The sequence below is a fragment of the Leucoraja erinacea genome, chromosome 1 (assembly GCF_028641065.1).
Source record: "Leucoraja erinacea ecotype New England chromosome 1, Leri_hhj_1, whole genome shotgun sequence".
Taxonomy (NCBI): Eukaryota; Metazoa; Chordata; class Chondrichthyes; order Rajiformes; family Rajidae; genus Leucoraja; species Leucoraja erinaceus.
In genome coordinates this window covers 121,666,309-121,689,509 of record NC_073377.1, presented here as the reverse complement: position 1 = coordinate 121,689,509, position 23,201 = coordinate 121,666,309, and the positions used below count along the sequence as shown (strand labels likewise).

The 23,201-nt window shown below is 44.4% G+C and overlaps 1 protein-coding gene across 5 annotated transcripts in view; it reads left to right on the top strand.

The window, feature by feature from the left end:
• The window catches only part of LOC129701339 (homeodomain-only protein-like), a 118,727-nt gene that overhangs the window by 69,193 nt on the left and 26,333 nt on the right, over window positions 1-23,201 (top strand). For 4 of the 5 annotated variants that reach the window (XM_055642492.1, XM_055642486.1, XM_055642481.1 and 1 more), the window contains 4 exons: window positions 1,373-1,455; window positions 3,133-3,231; window positions 5,877-5,999; window positions 8,583-8,738. In XM_055642492.1, the coding sequence (XP_055498467.1) occupies window positions 1,373-1,455; window positions 3,133-3,231; window positions 5,877-5,999; window positions 8,583-8,738 (461 nt within the window). Of the gene's footprint in view, window positions 1-1,372; window positions 1,456-3,132; window positions 3,232-5,876; window positions 6,000-8,582; window positions 8,739-18,704; window positions 20,413-23,201 lie in introns of those variants that run through there. The other variant, XM_055642507.1, reaches the window with a different exon arrangement.

Sequence of the window (23,201 nt, the reverse complement as noted above, 5' to 3'; positions counted from 1 at the left end):
CCGAAACCCTTCTTCAGACTGATCGGGGGCGGGGGTGGGTGGGGACAAGAAAGGGAAAAGGAGGAGTAGCCAGAAGGCTGGGGGATGGGAGGAGACAGCAGGGGGACTGAGGAACGGGAGGAGACAGCAAGGACTAACAAAATTGGGAGAATTCGATGTTCATGCCCCCGGGGTGCAGACTCCCCAAACGGAATATGAGGTGCTGTTCCTCCAATTTCCGGTGCTGCTCGCTGTGGCCATGGAGGAGACCCAGGACAGAGAGGTCGGAGACGGAGTGGGAGGGGGAGTTGAAGTGCTGAGCCACCGGGAGGTCAGCTTGGTTATTGCGGACCGAGCGGAGGTGTAACTCAGTGAGTCAGGCGGCAACATCTATGGAGAAAATAGATAGCTGACGCTTCGGTTTGGGACCCTTCTTCCAGTCTGAAGAAGGGTCCCGACCCGAAACGTCAGCTGTCCATTTTCTCCAAAGATGCTGCCTGACCCGCTGAGTTATTCCAGAACTTTGTGTCTATCTTTGTTCTGAATATTTGTTCAGTTTTCTTTCTCTTTATGAAGTAGATTTAATGAATGAAACGTACACAAGTAATTTGGATGCCTGCTTTGTCTATCCCATCTGATTGTTCAAGAAAATAATTCATAAAGCAATGAGGTTGAACTGTGGTTACACAAGAGACTACAGATGCTGGAGTCTTGAGCAAAACACAAAGTGCTGGAGGAACAGGCAGCATCTGCGGGGGGGAGGTGGACAGACAAGTCTGCAGAAAGATCCCAACCTGAAATACTGTCTATCCATTGCCAGTTGCTGCCTGGCTCACTGAGCTCCTCCTTGTTTTTTGTCTAAGAATACAGAAACTACAGCTTCTTGTATCTCAAGTTTTCATAGTTTCAGCTATCGCCAAGTCATAGAATCTAACAGCGTGGAAAGAAGCCCTTCGGCCCAACTACCCCACATTGGCCAACATGCCCCATTTACTGTAGTCTCATCTGCCCGCACTTGAAACATAACCCTCAAAACCTGTCCTAACCTTGTACCTATCCAAATATCTCTTAAATGTAATGATAGTACCCACCTCAACTACCTCCTCTGGCAACTCGTTCCTCCCTTTGTGTAAAACAGGAAGTTTTAACAATGCTGTGATGTTTCCTATATTTAAAATTCTGCATTAAAAATGTTGCTGTTATAGCCCTGTCTTTCAAACCTAGGCCACGATAATGAATCCTTTCCGATCATAATACAGTATCAAATCTTTCTCGCTTTCTAATTGATGGAATGGATTTGCCGCATCAATATTGCAGTAATGAGATATTTCATTAACACCGCTGGAACAGTGGTCTATTCAAAATAAATATTGAGTTGGTTTTATGTTTCTAGGTTTGGTGAAACTAAATTTGAAACTGGAGAATGAGAGAGACCAGGTATTATGCCAGCTTGGAATGCAGACAGCTGAAGCAAAGGTGAGAGGACACATTGGACATAAAGTCCGACTCGGCAGTAGGGAGTTAGTCGAGGCATGCTGGCTATCTTGGGACATCTTGGGTTGGCACAGTGGCACTGCAGTAGAGTTGCTGTCTTACAGCACCAGAGAACCGGGGTCGATCTCGACTGTGGGTGCTGTCTCTATGGGGTTTTTGTGTTCTCCCTGTGAATATGTGGGTTTTCTCAGAGTGCTCCGGTTTCCTCCAACACTCCAAAGACGTTCAGGTTTGTAAGTTAATTGGCTTTGGTAAAATTGTAAAATTGTCCCATGTGTATAGGATTGTGTTAGTATACGGGGTTTCGCTGGTCGGCACAGACTCGGTGGGACGTATGGCCCATGTCCACGCTGTATCTCTAAAGTCTAAAATAGATATAGAGATAGATAGATAGATAGATAGATGTCCAGATAGATAGATAGATGTTTGCCATTTATTGTCTATACATAAGTCTAAAGCTGCTCGTACTCATCTCCATTGAACAAAAAACAAGAAAGAAAAACAAAAAAACAGAAGGGAGAAGGGGGGGGGGTGTTGGTGCACAATTCATGGATATACATTACAGATCTGAGGGCTGCAGATGAAGAATTAAGAGTGGAACACGTCAAAGATGGGGATGTGTCACCATGGATTAATCTGAGTTGCAGAGAAGCTTGACCATCAAGATAATACAGCAGCCCCAAAATTAGTAAGCTAGTTTATTATTTTAATATCCTTATTTAATGAAGGCTCAAGAAATTCCATCAAGTACAGTTAAATGTGGGAGTGGTTAAGTTGCTGAACTGGTATCCATTGACTTTGATTAGTTAACCTGGGGATGGGACTTCATATCTCACCATGGCATATGAGTGATTTAGATTTAAATAATTTTAAAATACTGCACTTAAATGCTATTTTCAGTAGTGGTGGATTTGGAATTATCACATTATCATAAAAAACATCTGGTTCATTAGATCTTTTTGGAAAGGAAATCTGCCATCATTACCCAGTCTAGTTTATATGTAACCACAGGCCCACACCTACGTACCTAGTTTACTCTTATGCTTTGATGTGGCTCAGCATGCCTGGTCTAAACATTAAACCAGTTAAGCCACATTCTGTGAAGAAACAAAAAATCCTTCTTCTACTTCTTTTTTCCCTGAAACGTTGGATTGAGGGGAGACTTGAAAAGTATATAAAATCATGAGAGGCATACGTCGAAGAGATGGTCAGAACCTTTTTCCCAGGGTAGAAATTTCCAACATGTGAGGGCATAGCTATAAGGTGAGAGGAAGTTTAATGGAGTTGTGCGGGACAAGTTTTTAGCACAGAGAGTGGTGGGGGCCTAGAAAGGGGTGGTGGTGGAGGCAAAGATGATAGTGGTGTTTAAGATGCTTTTAGATAGGCACATGGAAGTGCAGAGAATAGAGGGCTATGGATCATGTACAGGCAGATGAGATCAGTTTTATCTTGGAATCATGTTTGGCACAAACATTGTGGACCGAAGGGTCCTGTTCCTGTGCTGTCTATGTTCTATGTAACTGAAATGGCCTGGTCAAACAAAGTGCAAAAAACATGTCCCAAAAAATTAGAGTTGAAAATAAGAGTAAAAAATATAGACATCTCGATATAATATGTTTAAATGTCACATGTTAGATTTTATTTTTTATGTATGTGTAGGGCCTTGAACTATCCAGTGAACAGAACAGAAAACAACTTCTACATCTTCTGAGAAAGAATATTGATCTCAGGCATGAGAACCAAATAAAGGTCAACCAGGTATGAGTGTCAATTGCTCCCTAGTGTTGGGTTAGTATGGCATCGCCGACATGTAAAGCAAATAATTGGGCTTAGAGGGCTTTAGTGTGAGATGCTCTTCTCGGTTTCAGTCACAAATCAAGCATTTTAATAAAAGGATGTACATTTAAAAGGGAGATGAGGAGGAATTACATTAGTCAGAGGATGGTGAATTTGCAGAATTCATTGCCACAGATGACTGTGGAGGCCGTCATTGGGTATTTTTAAGGTAGAGATTGACAAATTCTTGATTAACAAAGGTGGCAAGGGTTATAGGGAGAAGGCAGGAGAATGGGGTTGAGAGAGAAATATAGATCAGCCATTACTGAATGGCAAAGCAGACTTGATGGGCTAATTCTACTCCTATGACTTATCAACATATGAACTTATTTTGGAAGATCTCACTTTGTCTTTCGTTCAAAGAGAACATGCATAGAACACAAAGTGCTGGAGTAACTCAGTGGGTCAGGCAGCATCTCTGTAGCATAGGTGATGTTTCGGATCGGGACCATTCTTCAGTCACCTATCCATGTCCTCCAGAGATGTCACGCTGAGTTACTCCAGCATTTTGTGTCTTTTGGTCCCATTGCTTATACTCAATTTGGCAAGGGATCGAGGATTGGCAGTTTATCAAGTTGGTGAGAGGAAGGGAATATTAAGAGACAGGTGGTACCACAGGGGTGGATTACAAAGGATGAAAGTGGGACTGGAATGCCAAATGGAATATTAAATAATGGGACTGCAGGATCTGAGGTGCCGATCAGGGATTTGGTATTGGGTTGTAAATTATGGACAATGTGTAATAGAACGATATTAGTTAATTTGGTGTTTAGCGGTAGGAGGTGCATGTCAAATAATGAAGAATGAATGGCATCCTAGTCCAAAGCTGTGCTAGTAAAAATTTAGATAAGACACAAAATGCTGGAGTAGCTCAGTGGGACAGGGTGACGTTTCGGGTCAAGACCCTTCTTCAAACTGTTGTTGTGCCATCAGTGCCAAAGAGCAGACAACATGGTCCAGGTTTACTGACAACCCCCAAGAGGAGTGTTGAAGGTGGAACAACATCATCACATGCAGATGTTTGAATGCAAGGCTGACTTTCTTTGCAAGTCAATTTGGAAATGGTCATTTTTGTGATTCATAAATATCAAAATTGACTTTTAGTTGCATGAAGTTGCAATGGCTAATTATGCAATTGAATTTTAAGTCAAAGCTGGAAAGCTGTCAGACAGTGGCATAGGTTCTCCATAAAGGAATTGAAGCTGATGTTGCAATGATGGAGAAACTGCCTAATTGTGAGGCTTCTTTAGCAGTCTGAAGTTGCCGGTGAGACCTGGTGTGAGGCAGCAGTCCAGAGGAGGCTCCGGTAACTTTAATTACCCTGCCATGCCCACTATCTTCATCTCCCAGGTGCAATCAATCTCTTCCCAGACCTGTGCTGGTTCTGTAACTGTCCCAGCACTGAGGACCCATGTCTATTATTTTGCTTCATTTTTAGTTTAGGTCAGAGATACAGCATAGAACCAGGCCCTTCTGCGCCAACCAGCGATGCCCACACACTAGCACAATGTGTATCCCCCCCCAACCCCCATCCCAAGGACGTGCAGGTTTGTAGGTTAGTTGGCCTCTGTAAATTGCCCCTGAACTGTAAGGAGTAGATGAGACAGTGGGAAAACATAGAGCTGGTATGAACATGTGATTAATGGTTGGTGTAGACTTGGTGTGCTAAGGTCCATACTGTACCTCAAAACTAAAAATGAATTGGCCCTTTGCCATTTGCAAGGAAAATTTAGACTTCCCTATGTTTCTTCCTAGTCGTGCGGCACAGTGGTGCAGTGGTATAGTTGCTGCCTTACAGTTGGGTCAATCCTGATTGCTGTCTGTACAGACTTTACACATTCTCCTTGTTACCGCGTGGGTTTTCCACGTGTGGTCAGGTTTCCTCCCACACTCCAAAGATGTACAAACCTTTCCTCCCACAATCCAAAGATGTACAGGTTTGTAGGTTAATTAGCTTCTGTAAATTACCCCTAGTGTGTATGATAGAACTAGTGTATGGGTGATTGCTGATCAGAGCGGACTCGGTCGATCGAAGGGTCTATTTCCATGCTGTATCTCTAAAGTCTATAGTCCACCTGCAACTCCACCCCACGCACTTTCTTCTGTGACTGGGGCTTACCCTCTCCCCAGAGACTGCCCTCTGCTGTCCACCAATGACCCCCTGCTCTCCCGGCTGTGTAGGCCGGTCGGGCACGTTCAGTACCTCGGAGACAGATACGATTGTATTGCGAAGGCCCAGGCTTATATACCTGCCCACCAAATAGATGTTTTTTCTTGCCCGTACAAAGTGCGCAGTTGATCAAGGACATCAACCTAGGTGTTTTGGAAGGTAAAATTGCCGCCATTGGCAGTCTTCTCATCCATAGCTCGCTGCTATTTAGAATTAAGGCTTTTGTGGCATTTCAGCACAAGACTTCAATCAGCAAGAGTAAGGGTTACCAGCATGGAACATGGACGCGTGTTCTGGACATTTTTGTCAAACGTGGTCGTAGTTTGGTGTCAGCAGGTTATGCCCATGAGATAGAGCCAAGCAAGCTCAATCCGATACTTTCTATACTACTCAACAGCTCACAGCTCTGATCATTGAACTTCACCACTTGAGGAGAGCTTATCAAACAATCTCGCAAAGCACCGATTGTCCTCAAGATATTTTATCAGCTGATTGGATCAACCGGGTACGTTTAATTAAGGTCAGTAAGCTATATTAAAATAAAAGTGTCAGATTCAACTTCACCATCAATAACATGAAGTCATTAATTCTGAATGATTTGTATTTTGAAATGACGGTGTGACATTAGTGTGCAAACAATGAGCTCCTTTGAATTATTTTCTTTTATCCACTACCTTAAGCTGCAGTTAACTATGTTGTTGCCTCCATGAAGATGACACAGTAATTCAGACAGTTAGGAGGTGACAGAAACTTTAGACATTAGAGATATAGTGCAGAAAGAGGCCCTACGACCCACTGAGTCCTCACCGACCCGCGACCATCCCGTACCCAACACTATCCTACACACTAGGGACAATCTTACGACTTTTTACATAAGTCAATTAAACTACAAACCTGCTCATCTTTGGAGTGTGGGAGGAAACCGGAGCACCCGGAGAAAACCCACGTGGTCACAGGGAGAATGTACAAACTCTGTACAGACAGCACCCACAGTCAGGATCGAACCTGGATCTCTGGCAGACTAAGGCAACGATTCTATCGCTGTGCCATTGTGCCGCCCTACACTTCTTGCTATGGTGGTGATAAAAAAAACACCAGTTATCATGAAGTGTGCAAAGTAACAAACTGTTTTTAAAAATCTGGTTGTTTATCCTCTAATGGGTTGCAGGCATTATTATAAAAATCTGTATTTAATGTCCATTCCTAATTGTCCCAGAGGAGGTGAATCATCTTCCATGCCTGCTACAGTCCTTATGCAATTTATTATGGTGAGGTTTGTACAACTGGTTGACTTATTACTTTATTGCAGAGGATAATTAAGAATCACTACTTAGCTGTAGATTTAGAATCACAATTAGGCCTGAGTGCATAAGAGGGCAGATTTCCTTCTTTGGAAGATGTTACTGGATGAGGTAGGTTTGAGAACTGTCCATTAGTTTCATGCTCACCAATGGGAGATCTGAATTTATGGATTATCTATCATTGCCAAAGTTAAAGGGAGGGTGATAATTTGTCCCATAGATGATGTGTTCTGCTTTGTGTTGTGGCAGAGGAGTCTTTCCCGCCAGTTGGGGGCGGTACAGTGGCGCAGCTGTAGAGTTGCTGTCTTACAGCGCCAGAGACCCGGGTTCGATCCTGACTACGGGTGCTGTCTGTACAGAGTTTGTGCATTCTCCCTGTGACTGCGTGGGTTTTCTACGAGTGCTCTGGTTCCCTCCCACATTCCGAAGACGTGATGTAAAAACACATTTAGTTCCCCGATATTGTTCAGAGAGGGAACACTGTGGCAATGCAGGGCAGCATAGTTGCACAGACATAGAGATGCTGCCTTACAGCAACAGAGACTCAGTTCAAACCCAACTACAGATGCTGTCTGTATGGAGTTTGTACATTCTCCCAGTGAACGCATGGGTTTTCTCTGGGTGCTCCGGTTTCCTCCCACAAACCGAAGACATGTGAGTTTGTTGGTTGATTGGCTTCTGTAAAATTGTCCTTAGTGTGTGTAGGATAATGTTAGAGTATAGGGTGATTGCTGGTCGGCGCAGACTCAGCAAGCCAAAGGGCATGTTTCCACACTCTATCTCTAAAATCTAAAGTCTAAAGTGAAATCCATTTCTAATCCAGAGATTCCTGCACTTTTTGCAGACCATAGTGCAGAGCGTAAAGACATGTTGATCAAAATAGAGACAACAAAGAGACCAAAGAGTGCCATGTGAACAATAGGAGACAGAGGGGCCCAAATTCCTTTGTTTCCCAAGCTGGGTGAGATCCTTGTGATTGTACAACAGAACAAAGAGACCGAGGACCAAATATATTTGTCTGAGGACCATAAATTCAAGAGTGTTTATTGTCATGTGTCCCAGATAGGACAATGAAATTCTTGCTTTGCTTTCAGCACAACAGAATATTGTAAGCATAAATAATACAGAACAGATCAGCGTGTCCATATACCATTGAATATATATATATATATATACACACACACACACATAAATAAGCATATAAAGTGCAGAATCAACTGAGAAATCTGCAGCCACCATCTGTGCTTGCATCTTAGCTTACTTGTCACAACTGTATGAATTTCAGCCTGTGCCAATCCCCAAGATAAAGTGTGAAAACACTATGAGAGCTGAGAGCTGACCACAACTGTTTGTGGGGTGAAGAGGACAATTCTTGATCCTTGCCACTCTACAGGAAAAAAAACCTAGAACATTTTGGTATTTCTTTGAGTAGCCTCCATATGACCATTTTAAGACATGAAGGCAGACTGCCGAGTTCCACAGCTCAAATCCTGACCATGATTTAAACTTTCTGGCCAGAAATGGTTGTGGATTCTGCTTCAATCACCATGGTGAACAAAGAAGGACTTTTAGGAAGATGGCATGGCACTACAGATACAATAAATGTAACTCAACATTATAACTATAATTTGTTTTAGTTAATTCTGGTACTACATTAATCTTAAATTCAGCTCTCACACGGATTATCAGTCTCCCTTCCAAGGTGCGTGCTTGCTATATTAATACAACGGGACATTCTGTGCTAGATCTATCTGTGGATATGAGAGATACAACATCACCAGTTTATATTTTTTATTTGACAGAACTCTATTCAAAAGATTAAAACCCAGCAACTGAATTTAAACCTCCTGAAAAAAGAAAACGAGGAGTTAATGGAAAAGTTGGAATGGGAATCACTGCAAAATATGGATGCAAAGCTGTTGGCATTAAATGAGAACGTTCAAGCCAAGATTGAAACGGTAGGCAAACAGTTTGAACCTAGAGTTGAGAGCTGGCAGAATGTATTGTGGTAGCAATTGTATATGGGCCAGGTCATTTCTATCAAGCTTCGGAAACCACACGATAATAGGTCAGAGGGGGGATAAAAAATTAATAGAACTATTTAAAGATCTACTCCCCTTTTCCTCGGGCTGATCCACGGTTTCACACTCGCTCTGTGGCTTCTGAGGAAACCAATGAGCCCAATTTGGCATCTGCAGTTTCTTCCACAAATGGGGTCGGAGGTGGCCAGAGCTGACGATCGGATGGTTTGTGAGGTGACACGCACCAGATATTTAGTCAGAACTTCTGTGTATTCCCGTTGCATGGAATTGTGGTTTTCAATATCACTCTGTGCGTTTAGTTTAGCTTAGATTAGTTTATTGTCATGTGTACCGAGGTACAGTGAAAAGCTTTTTTAGTGTGTGCTATCCAGTCAGCGAAAAAACGATATAAGATTCCAATCAAGCCGTCCACAGTGTACAGATACAGGATAAAGGGAATAATGTTTAGTGCAAGATAAAGTTCAGCAAAGTCCAATTAAAGACAGTTCAAAGGTCTTCAATGAGATAGTGGTAGTTCGTCATGTTCCTTCTCTACTAAGTAGTATGGATAAGAATTGCTCAGTCACAAAGTTGTAATTTTTAAAGAAGAAAATAGAGGGGCATTTTCAAAGTAGGTTTTGAGAACTTGTGGATCTTTTGCGTTGTTCCCCTGATAATTTCATCCCATGACAGAACTCAGAAGAGTAGGCTAGTTTTGGGACTAGATTTTTCAACTGCAGTCGCATGTTCTAGCATCTTTTGGGGATGGATGTAACCTCTCTGTCATGCAGAAAACTCAACACTGTTTTGAATTCAAATAGAATCTCCTTTTGCATTCAACAACCTCTTGACTAAAGACTGTTTGAGACCACCCTTCTCAGTTAAAAGCTGCTCTGAAGATTGAAGCGACCACAAAGGTGATGTGTTGAACAACCAGTAATAGGCAAGTGCAGGTCTGCTCCTCCGAGTCCCATAAGGATAGTCTTTGTCTCTGACCTGGACTCCTATATTAAAACATACTTGCCTCCCTTCCTTCCTACCTGGTCTCCTAGCTCCCACCATGTTGGCAGGAGTGAAATGAGAGCATGGCCAGGGCAGTGTGGGTCTGTGATGATGCTGGCTGGCTTTATTAGGCTGTTCTTCCTCTCAACCCCACCAATGGTGGAGAGATCAGTATCCATGATGGACCGGGGAGTGCCCATTATTTTTTGTAATCTCCTTCGTTCCTGGACATTCAAGTTGCCAAACCAGGCCGTGATGCAACAAGACAATATGTTCTCTACCACACATTGAAGTTCAAGAGATTGTTCTCAACATACCGGATCTCCTCAATGTTCCAAGGAAGTAGAGTTTCTGAGTTGCATTGATGTTCTGGGCCCAGGACAGATCTTCGGACATATGCAAGCCCAGGAACCAGGCAGATATTGAAACATAGAAACATAGAAAGTAGGTGCAGGAGTAGGCCATTCGGCCCTTCAAGCCTGCACCGCCATTCAATATGATCATGGCTGATCATCCAACTCAGTATCCCATCCCTGCCTTCTCTCCATACCCGCTGATCCCTTTAGCCACAAGGGCCACATCTAACTCCCTCTTAAATATAGCCAATGAACTGGCCTCAACTACCTTCTGTGGCAGAGAATTCCACAGATTCACCACTCGCTGTGTAAAAAATGATTTCCTCATCTCGGTCCTAAAAGACTTCCCTCTTATCCTTAAACTGTGACCCCTAGTTCTGAACTTCCCCAACATCGGGAATAATCTTCCTGCATCTAGCCTGTCCAACCCCTTAAGAATTTTGTAAGTTTCTATAAGATACCCCTTCTAAATTCTAGCGTGTACAAGCCGAGTCTATGCAGTCTTTCTTCATATGAAAGTCCTGCCATCCCAGGAATCAGTCTGGTGAACCTTCTCTGTACTCCCTCTATGGCAAGAATGTCTTTCCTCAGATTAGGAGACCAAAACTGTACGCAACAAACGATTTGAATAAATAATAATAAGTGTCCGGGGGGGGGGGGGGGGGGGGGTGGTGATCCAGGGGACGTTGTTGGTCAGTCACCAAGACCCTGTACAACTGCAGTAGAACCTCCCAGACAGCGCTGCTCTTATACTCAAATCCTTTTGCTATGAATGCTAACATACCATTTGCTTTCTTCACTGCCTGCTGCACCTGCCTACTTTCAATGACTGGTGTACCATGACACCCAGGTCTCGTTGCATCTCCCCTTTTCCTAATCGGCCACCATTCAGATAATAGTCTACTTTCCTGTTTTTGCCACCAAAGTGGATAACCTCACATTTATCCACATTATACAGCATCTGCCATGCATTTGCCCACTCACCCAACCTATCCAAGTCACCTTGCAGCCTCCTAGCATCCTCCTCACAGCTAACACTGCCCCCACATCCTCCTCACAGCTAACACTGCTACCTATATGACAGGGGCATTTAAAAGGTTAAACGGTTTACATGGATATGCAGGGAATGGAGGGATATTGATTATGGGCAGGTAGAGATTAGTTTAACTCTGCATCAAGTTTGGCAAGAACATTATGTGCCATGGGGCCTGTTCCTGTGCTGTTCTACGTTCTTAATCTCTTGTTCTTTTTCCCTTCCAAGAATGCATTCAGTTAACCTTAAAATAATATTTCAGCCCAAACTTTATTGACACTTGGACTTCTGATGTAATTCCTGATTATAACTCTCTGCAGGGAGGAACACATCCGTCACCCATCCCAAGTAATAAAGGGTTATTTCACCTTTTGTTCAATGACTGTGCATTGAATATCTATAAATGTTATTTGGGATGTGGGATTTGGCATTTTGCCTATAATGAATATGTTTTCAGTTCATCCCATTTTGGCCCATCTCCAGAATCTTCATACTATCCGAAACTTAATCAGCAGTGTGGGTTTGTATGACTGCTGTTGTTATTTTAACTTGTTGATCTCACTCAGGGAAGCTGAATGCATTCAATGTGGACTAACACAATACACGTTGTTTAAATATTTCCATCTGCTGTCATAGTTATGAAAATTAAGCAAAGTTTTGCTGATGTTATAAAGTGGAATGAGACAATCAATATTGGCACAGAATCAGAATCTGATTGCATATTCATAGTATAGTACTTTAACGCTGTCACATGGTATTTTACTAACAATACGCTGTTGCAGAACTTCCTAGTTGAATTCTTCTAAAAGGCAACATTGTTGGTCATTGGCATCAAACAATGCTGGTGACCACAGTGAAGTAGTTGGTACCAGGAAGAGTGCTCCAACTGAATTGGTAGACGTGACTTGAATCTAAATATTGCCTCGCATTCAGTTAAACAGTCTCACGCTGGGACTGTGGATGGAGAGAATCCTGTCTGATGAAATGAGCTATTTACAATATATAGTCTGTAATAAAGCCAATTAGAAATTCAGCAGAAATTGCTTGTGTAATTGTTATTCAATGAGTTATTTTCGTTCTTCCATTTTTCTGTGGGAAGTGGACGCACTATCAGCCAGGAATTGTTATCTGTTTCCCTATTACTATTGAGGGTAGTTCAGTCTTGTATTGTTAGGGATTGTAGTCTCTCAGTCACAGTTTTGTTTAGAGATACAGCATTGAAACAGGCCCTTCGGCCCACTGAGTCCGCGCCAACCAGCAATCACCCCGTACACTAGATCTAGCGTACACACTAGGGACAATTTTACAATTTACAGAAGTCAATTAACCTACAAACCTGCACGTCTTTGGAGTATGCGAGGAATCCGGAGCGCCCAGTGAAAGTCCACACGGTTATAGGGAGAATGTACAAACGCAATACAGACAGCACCCAGAGTCAGGATCGAACCCAGGTCTCTGGCACTGTAAGGCAATAACTCTACCGCTGTGCAACTATCCTGCCCTGCAGTACCGCAGTGTTCCCTCTCTGCACAATATCAGTGAACTAAATCGGTTTCTACATCAAAACGATAGCTTTATAATCAATGCAAAGTTATTAAATCGCTCAAAATTAAATGTCCACCCTGCCTTGGTGGAATTTTGAACTCAAGTCTATAGACCATTTAGTCAATGCCTCTGGATGTTAATCTAATGGTTATACTACTTTTGCACTTCACTGTACAGAGATCTGTGACTAACTCCTCCCTCACCTGGAATATGACCAGTGTTATCACACCAGGTGGATGAGATGAACAGCAGAGATCCATGCTAGAAAAAACCTGAAATACACGAGGAAAGAAAGTTATGAAGACAAAAAAGTTGGCAGATTCTGGAATCTGTAGCAACACACATAATGCTGGAAGAACTCAGTGGGTCAACCACCATCTACAGAGGCAAAAGGTGTATGTTTTGGGTCACAAGCCTGTATCAGGACTGAGGAATGGGAAAAGTTTACAGTATGTAGGAACCTTTTCCACTGCTATACACTGGCAATCTTCCCTGCTCCATTTCCATTCCGTGATGCAGGTTCCTAATCTGAAACATCAACTTACACCGTTTGCCTTCATTGATGCTGCTTGACCCGCTGAGTTCTTCCAATGCTTTGTTTGTTGTTGAGGACAAAAGGATGTGCTGGTAGACTGCGGGAATGGAGATCAGAGATGATTCTTACAGAGACCGAGAAGCTCAAATGGCCATTCTCCTTCAACACAAAAATTGGCCATGGAATCAGTGGGTCGTTCAGCCCATTTCTATACTGCATGAAAGATCTTTAGTTTAGTTCAGAGGTACAGTGCGAAAACAGACCCTTCCGCCCAACAAGTCCGCGCCGAACACTGGTACCCGAGTTCTATGTTATCCCAGTTTTTCATCCTACAAACATGGGGCAATTTACAGAGGCCAATTAGATTCAAGATACATTTAATTGTCACATGTGCCAGATGGCACAGTGAAATGAAATTCCCATACAGCCATACAATAAAAATAAAGAACACAACACACTATAGAATTTGACATAAAACATACCCACACAGCAGAATCAAAGTTTCCCACTGTGTGGGAAGGCACCAAAGTCAGTCTCTTCCTCCACTGTTCCCCGTGGTCAGGGCCTCCCCAAGCCCTCCGCAGTTGCAGCTATGGGCGGCCCGATGTCCAGGACCGCTCGCCGGGGTGATACAAGTCCGACGTCGGGGCTGCGGGACGTCCTCAGCGGCGTGGACACCAGAGTCGGCCCCCTCCTACCGAAGTCGGTGGCTTCCAAAGTCCGCAGGCCGCGCCGAGTGGAGACTGCTGCTGGCGGCTCTCTGCAAGGCACCCCAGGACTCCACGATGTTGTTCAGCGCCGCATGCGTTGGAAGCTCTCCGCACCAGAGCTCCTCGATGTTGGAGCAACGGCCCAGAGGTCCGGAGCTCCAAACGGCGACCCAGGTAGGCATTGCTCGCTCCGCGGTGACTCCAGCGCTGCGCTGCCGCTGTAGCAGCCCTGGTCCGGTTCCCAGTCCCCGGCAGGAAAGGCCGCTCCGATCCAGCTGTTAGGCCTCGAGGTGGGGGGCGAGGACGCGACTCGGAGAAATATTCGCGTCCCCGCCAGGAAGAGACTGGGAGACGGTTTTCCCATTACCCTGCCCCCCTCCCCCACATAGAAAAGTAAAAGTTCCCCCCCAAAACAGACTTTGGACTAACTGAAAATTTAAAAAAAGATAGAAATGACAGACAGGCTGTAGGCAGAGGCTGCTGCCAGTGCAGCGCCCCTGGTGTTAACCTACAAACCTACACGTCACTTCCACCCCCATCTACAGTCAGTCTGAAAAAGGTCCCGACCCGAAACTTCTCCTATCCATATTCGGCAGAAATTCTACCACTACACCACTATGCGCGCCATCTTCTTTGTAAGAAGGTCAAAGGGTATTGTTGTGCTGAATTAACCCATGCATGTTACTGAACATTAGCCTTGCATTCTATTTTTTAGTCTGGTGCTTTCTTTAAGCTTTAAATCTGATAGCAATATGCTAGATCATATTTCAACCCGAATTGCAAAGCTTCAAAACTAAGTCATTTCAAAGGTTCAAAGGTCAGTTTATTGTCACATGTACCAATTGAGGTACAGTGAAACTCGAATTACCGTACAGCCATACTAAAAAAAAAGCACCAAGACACACAACTACATAAAAGTTAACATAAACATCCACAGCAGATTCCCCACGTTCCTCACTGGGATTGAAAGCAATAAAGTCCAATCTTCTTCCCCTTAGTTCTCCCGCGGTCAGGGCAGTCAATCCATCCGCAGTCGGGGCGATCGAATCCCCCGCAGTGGGGTGATCGAAGCCCCCGCGTCGAGGTGATCGAATCCCCCGCGTTGGTGCGGTCGAAGCCCCCGCGGTGGTGCAGTCGAAGCTCCCGCGGTGGGGTGATCGATGCTCCCGCGTCGAGGTGATCGAAGCCCCCGCGTCGAGGTGATCGATGCTCCCGCGTCGAGGTGATCGAAGCTCCCGCGTTGGTGCGGTCGGAGCTCCTGCGGCTTGGAGCTCCCGTAGTCGGTCTCCAATCAGGGACCACCAGCTCCACGATGTTAAGTCCCGCAGGCTCCCCCAGTTGGAGCTCCCGAAGTCGGACTCCAGCAAAGGCCACCAACTCCTTGATGTTAGGCTGCAGGACGGAGATACAATACGGGAAAAAAATCACAACTCTGTCGAGGTAAGAGATTAAAAAAAGTTTACCCAACCCCCCCCCACCACCACAACTCACATAAAACATGCTAAACATTAAAACATATATTTAACACATACTAAAAAACAACAAAGATGGAAGGGACAGACAGACTGTTGGTGAGGCAGCCATTGCTGGTGCCACCTGGTGGCTAAAGCCCTTTCATACATTCCCATTGAAACTCATTGTTCTAGTATTGTAATTCTACCAATTAATTTTATGCCCTCAATATATTCTCTCCAAAGCGTCCACCTAAATAGTTTAAAACCCTTTATCTCTGTTATAGAATCATAGGTTCATAGAGTCATTTTGCATGGATATTGGCCCCTTAGCCTAACTTGTTCACACTGAACAAGATGCCCTTCCATATTACTCCATATCTCACTAAATCTTTCCTATCTATGTACCTGTCCAAATGTCCTTTAAATGCCGTTATTGTACCTGCCTCAACCACTTCCTTCGGCAGCCCATTCCATATACGTATCACCCTCAGTGTGAAAAAGTAGCCTCATCTGTTCCTATTACATTCTTACCCTCTCACCTTAAACCTATACCCATTGGTTCTTGATTCCCTAACCCCGGGTAAAGATGGAATGCATTCACCCTGTCTGTCCCCCTTATGATTTATTGCACCTCTTTAAGATCACCCTTAAGTTTCCTGTACTCCAAGGAACAAAGTCTCAGCCTACCTATTCTTTCCTTAAAACTTAGTCGTACGAGTCCAGGCAACACCCTCGTAAATATTTTCTGAGCTCTTTCCAGCTTAAGGGCATCTTTCTTATAACCGAGTGACAAATAATGCTCACAAATCTCCTTGTGCAGCCTCACCAATATCTTGTATTGTACTTTGATTCATTTTGTTTAGTAGATTATTGCAAACCATTCTCACACTTGTTAAAGAAGGAACTGCAGATGCTGGTTTAAACCGAAGATTGAATGAAGAAGCGTCACCCATTCCTTCTCTCCAGAGACGCTGCCTGTCCCGCAAAACTTCGGCAGTGTTTTGGAAACACTGACTGGAAGGCGTTTGCAGCCCAGGCCACCCTTGACTCCCACACGGACATTGATTCCTACACATCCTCTATTCTGGACTTTATAAACTCCACCATCAATAGTGTCACCTCCCTCAAACAGGTGACCATATACCCGAATCAGAAGCCATGGATGAACAGCGAGGTCAGGCTACTGCTGAAAGCACGGGACACCGCTTTCAGGTCAGGCGATGCTCGAGCCTACAGTTCATCCAGGGCTAACCTGAAGAGGGGCATCAGGAAGGCCAAGCACTGCCATAAGCTCAGGATTGAGGAGCACTTCAACAACAACTCCGACCCCCGACGCATGTGGCAAGGCATCCAGGCCATCACGGACTATAGACCCTCCAACACCACCCCCACATCCAGCGACGCCTCCTTCCTTGAGGAGCTTAATCACTTCTATGGCCGCTTCAACAGGGACAATCTAGAGACAGCCATCAAGGCTGTGCTCCCTGCCGATCACCAACCCCTCACACTCACCCCCTACGACGTATACGTGGCACTGAGTAGGACTAATGCACGTAAAGCTGCTGGCCCTGACGGCATCCCCGGGTGCGTGCTCAGGGCCTGTGCTGCGCAGCTGACAGACGTCTGGACTGACATCTTCAACCTGTCACTTGCCCAAGCAGTTGTCCCCACGTGCCTTAAAACCACCTCCATCGTGCCAGTGCCAAAACACTCCACTGCGGCAAGCCTCAACGACTTCCGCCCAGTTGCACTTACCCCCATCATCACCAAGTGCTTCGAGAGGCTGGTCCTGGCACACCTCAAAAGCTGCCTACCCCCCACACTGGATCCCTATCAGTTTGCCTACCGCAAGAACAGGAGTATGGAGGATGCCATCTCAACGGCACTTCACTCCGCCCTCTCCCACCTCGACAACAGAGACACTTACGTAAGAATGCTGTTCATCGATTACAGCTCAGCATTCAACACCATTATACCATCAAAACTGATCACCAAACTCGGTAACCTGGGCATCGACCCCTCCCTCTGCAACTGGATACTGGACTTTCTAACCAACAGACCCCAGTCTGTTAGGTTAGACAAGCACACCTCTTCAACCCTCACCCTGAACACCGGCGTTCCACAGGGCTGTGTGCTGAGCCCCCTCCTCTACTCCCTCTTCACCTATGACTGCACACCTGTACATGGTACTAACACCATCATCAAGTATGCAGATGATACAGTGGTGATTAGCCTCATTAGCAACAACGATGAGTCGGCCTACAGGGAGGAGGTCCAGCACTTAGCAGCATGGTGCGCTGACAACAACCTGGCCCTTAACTCCAAGAAGACCAAGGAGCTCATTGTAGACTTCAGGAAGTCCAGGGGCGGCACGCACACCCTCATCTACATTAACGGGACGGAGGTGGAACGTGTTTCTAGCTTCAGGTTCCTGGGTGTTAACATCTCCGATGACCTCTCTTGGACCCACAATACCTCTACTCTGATCAAGAAGGCTCACCAGCGTCTCTTCTTCCTGAGGAGACTGAAGAAGGTCCATCTGTCTCCTCAGATCCTGCTGCACCATCGAGAGCATCCTTACCAACTATCACAGTATGGTATGGCAACTGCTCGGTCTCCGACCGGAAGGCATTGCAGAGGGTGGTGAAAATTGCCCAATGCATCACCGGTTCCTCGCTCCCCCCCCCCCCGGACACTCCTCCCACAGGAAAAACACTATGTCTGTATATATGCTAATATAAATATTTATTCAAATCATATGCTATGTCGCTCTTCCAGGGAGATGCATTTCGTTGTCTCTGTACTGTACACTGACAATGACAATTAAAGTTGAATCTGAATCTGAATCTGATCTGAATCTAAGTTACTCCAGCTTTTTATGTCTATCTCACACTTGTTCATTGGCAATCGACAAAGAAAATCCCCAGAAAAATCTCATTTTTGATTTTAAACTGAATAACTAAATGTCCATTTGCTACACAGCTACCTGAACCCATCTCTATGGTGGTTCCTGGAAGTAATATTATCAGTGGTGTAAGTGCCATTATTCAAATGAGAAAGATGTTCACATTTCATGAATCTTAATAACTTGCTTTGCTATTAATTGAAAACTTCTGATGTAGACACAACTATAGCAGAACTGACACAAAATCCTCTTGTTATATTGGAATAATTAAATGTTATTGTTGTTTTCCTTTTGATTTTTGTGTTAGTTTGAAGATTTCCAGTTGATCATTTCATAATGTTGACAATCTGTTGTGATCTGCAGACAATACAACCTTGCACTTGAAACCTCAGACACAGAAAGATCCCCAGGTTGTGAAACCAATGGACAATATTGCAAGAAGATTGGGAACAAAAGCTTCAGAACCTTATGTGGTCCCAGAATGGCTCTACCCATTTGCGGAGGAGAAAATGACTAGTGGAGATGTACTGTAAGCCATCCATCAAATGCAACGTTGGTCTGACCCATATCTCACGGATAATGCAGGTTCACTAAATGTGGCCCAATCAATATTGTTTAATAAAACAAAGGAAACGTGAGTTAGGGTGCTGTCAATTCCTGTGGGACTTGAGTTGAATCCAGGCCAGACTGATGTGACAAAGATTTCAGAGCTCTGGCATTAATGAGGGCCTTGCAAGAACTGCCTAGTCAAGTAGACTAGGCGAATACAAGTCACAGCTGAAAGCCACGGGCAGTTTACTTACTTAGTCAGATCAGGTTGTACTAAATGACAATGAGATACAGTGGGACACGAGAATGAAGTAGGTCTTGACAACAATGCAGAGGAAGCTTTTCTCTGGATTGTTTTGAATTCCAACTAATCTGTATGTTTGATCCAAAATCTAAACTAAACATATCCTTTCCATCAATGGTGGTAAATCCACACCTTGATTTAAAGTTTCATAATGTCAGGTTCCTGCGCCAGTGATTGAATGGCCAGTTTGACATTCTAAACATTTCAAAATCTCTATCCTCTTTTCTGTCAACATCAGAGAAATCAGACTAATTGTTTAATTAAAAATGACATATTAGAATCCGTGCAAAATACAAAGATGCTGCCTCACCCGCTGAGTTACTCCAGTACCCGGTGTCTTCTTCTGTAAACCAGCACCCACAGTTCCTTGTTCAGATTCAGATTCAGATTCAGATTCAGATTCAATTTTAATTGTCATTGTCAGTGTACAGTACAGAGACAACGAAATGCATTTAGCATCTCCCTTGAAGAGCGACATAGCAAACGATTTGAATAAAAAATAATAAGTGTGCTTGTTTCGCCCCCCCCCGTGCCCCACCTGGATTTGTACCTATTTTGTCTCCGTCTCAATCCTTCCCTATCCACCTATATTTCTTTTTCCAGCTTCCCAATTCATAACTCTTCACATTTCATCTCACGCATGTCCTTTCATCTCTGGCCTTTGTCCAACCATCTGTCCATCAAATAATCCTCCTCACCCCTGTCAGCCTATTACTTGACATTACTTTGTTGTGCTCTTCCTTTCCTCCCGCTTTCGTTCCTCCCCCATCTACAGTCAGTCCGGGAAAGGCCCCGACACAAAACTTAGCCGATCCATTTTTCCCGTCAAATTCTCTCTGACCCGTTTGTGGAAAACAAATGTTAGTTTAGTTTAGAGATACAGCATGGAAACAGGTCCTTTAGCCCACCAGGTCCACGACGTGCATTGATCACCCATTCACACTAGTTCTATGTTATCCCACTTTTTCATCCACTCCCGGCACATTAGGAACAATTTACAGAGGCCAATTAACATGCCAACCCCGCACGTCTTTGGGATGTGGGAGGAAAACCAGAGCGTCTGGAGGAAACCATGCGGTCACAGGGAGAATGTGCACAATCCATACAGATAGCATCCGAGGTCAGGATCGAACCTGGTTCTCTGGTGCTATGAGGTGGCAGCTCTACCAGCTGCACCACTGTGCTGGCTCCAAACTACTTACAAAGAAGAAGAAGAAGAAGAAGCCCATTTGTTTATCCTGGTCAGTACATTACCTGGGCAACTAGTTTATTTCCAGAAGTCCCAGTGATGCCTATGCTGGTACAGGGATGGTTAGCTATAGTCATAGACAGAGAGAGAGAGAGAGAGAGAGAACTAAGACTGGAATCCTCCGACCAATGATGGGAAATTAATGGAGAATTAATCATGGTTTTGAAATCATCCAACGTTTTAACACCATGAAGAATTTTTTAACGGAAAAGATAATATTCCTCTGCCCAGTAAATGAATAACAAGGGATAATTACGTTTTTTTTCCAACAGCGAGGAAAAGGGAGTAGAATAAATTTATACAGAACTTTCGACCTCAAATGCTATCTATTGGGAATTACAGAGACATGGCTGCAAGAGGGCCAGGGCTGGGAACAGAATATTCAAGCGTGTACATCCTATCGAAAAGACAGACAGAAGGGCAGAGGGGGTGGAGTAGCTCTGTTGGTGAGGGGGTGGGGTATGAAATTCAGTCCCTTGCAAGGGGTGACATTAAAACAGGAGATGTCAGAGTGGATAGAACTAAGGAATTGTAAGGGTAAGAAGACCCTAATGGGACTCATCTACAGGCCCCCAAACAGTGGCCTGGATATAGGGTGCAAGTTGAATCAAGATAAAATTGGCATGTCGTAAAAGTAATGCTACGGTTGTTATGGGAGATTACAACATGCAGGTAGACTGGGAAAATCAGGTTGGTACTGGACCTCAAGAAAGGGAGTTTGTGGAGTGCCTCCGTGATGGATTCTTAGAGCAGCTTGTACTGGAGCCTACCAGGGAGAAGGCAATTCTGGATTTAGTGTTGTGTAATGAACCAGATTTGATAAGGGAACTTGAAGTTAAGGAGCCATTAGGAGGTAGTGACCATAATATGATAAGTTTTAATCTACAATTTGAGAAGGAAGGATAAATTGGAAGGTGTCAGTATTACAGTTGAACAAATGGGACTATGGAGCCATGAGGGAGGAGCTGGCCAAAGTTGACTGGAAAGATACCCTAGCAGGGGAGTAGGGGGCGACCGTGGCTGATGAGGGAAGTCAGGGACAGTAAAAATAAAAGAGAAGAAGCACAACATGGCAAAGATGAGTGGGAAGCCAGAGGATTGGGTAACGCTTAAAGAGCAACAGAAGATAACTAAAAAGGCAATATGGGGAGAAAAGATGAGGTACAAAGGTAAGCTAGCCAAGAATATAGAGGAGGATAGTAAAAGCTTATTTAGGTATGTGAAGAGGAAAAAATTAGTTAAGACCAAAGTTGGACTCTTGAAGACTGAAAAGGGTGAATTTATTATGGGGACAAGGAAATGGCAGATGAGTTGAACAGGTACTTTGGATCCGTCTTCACTAAGGAGGACACAAACAATCTTCCTGATATAGTAGTGGCCAGAGGATCTGGGGTGATGGAGGAACTGAAGGAAATCCACATTATTCAGGAAATGGTGTTGGGTAGACTGATGGGACTGAAGGCTGATAAATCCCCAGGGCCTGATGGTCTGCATCCCAGGGTACTTAACGAAGAGGCTCTAGAAATCGTGGATGCATTGGTGATCGTTTTACAATGTTCTATAGATTCAGGATCAGTTCCTGTGGATTGGAGGGTAGCTAATGTTATCCCACTGTTTACGAAAGTAGGAGAGAAAAAACAGGGAATTATAGACCAGTTAGCCTGACATTGGTGGTGGGGAAGATGCTGGAGTCGATCATAAAAGATGAAAAAGCGGCACATTTGGATAGCAGTAACAGGATCGGTCTGAGTCAGCACGGATTTACGAAGGGGAAATCATGCTTGACTAATCTTCTGGAATTTTTTGAAGATGTAACTAGGAAAATGGACAAGGGAGAGCCAGTGGGTGTAGTGTATCTGGACTTTCAGAAAGCATTTGATATGGTCCCACATAGGAGATTAGTGGGCAAAATTAGGGCACATGATATAGGGGGAAGAGTGTTGACATGGATAGAAAATTGGTTGTCAGACAGGAAACAAAGAGGAGGGTTTAACGGGTCCCTTTCAAAATGGCAGGCAGTGCCTAGTGGGGTACCGCAGGGTTCAGTGTTGGAACCCTAGCTATTTACAATATATATTAATGATTTAGGTGAAGGGATTTAATGTAACATTAGCAAATTTGCTGATGACACAAAGCTAGGTGGCAGTGTGAACTGTGAGGAGGATGCTATGAGAATGCAGGGTGACTTGGACAGGTTGGGTGAGTGGGCAGATGCATGGCAGATGCAGTTTACTGTGGATAAATGTGAGGTTATCCACTTTGGTAGCAAAAACAGGAAGGCAGATTATTATCTAAATGGTGTCAAGTTTGGAAAAGGGGAAGTACAATGGGATCTGGGGGGTCCTTGTTCAACAGTCAATGAAAGTAAGCATGCGGGTACAGCAGGCAGTGAAGAAAGCAAATGGCATGTTGGCCTCCATAACAAGAGGAGTTGAGTATAGGAGCAAGGAGGTCCAGCAGTTGTACAGGGCCCTAGTGAGACCACACCGGGAGTATTGTGTGCAGTTCCGGTCTCCAAATTTGAGGAAAGACATTCTTGCTATTGAGGGAGTACAGCTCCCTCAATTCTCCCGCATTCTTGCTATTGAGGGAGTACAGCGTAGGTTCACGAGGTTAATTTCCGGGATGGCGGAACTGTCATATGCTGAGAGAATGGACCGGCTGAGCTTGAATACTCTGGGATTTAGAAGGATAAGAGGGAATCTTATTGAAACATATGAAATTATTAAGGGTAAGGACACGCTAGAGGCAGGAATGT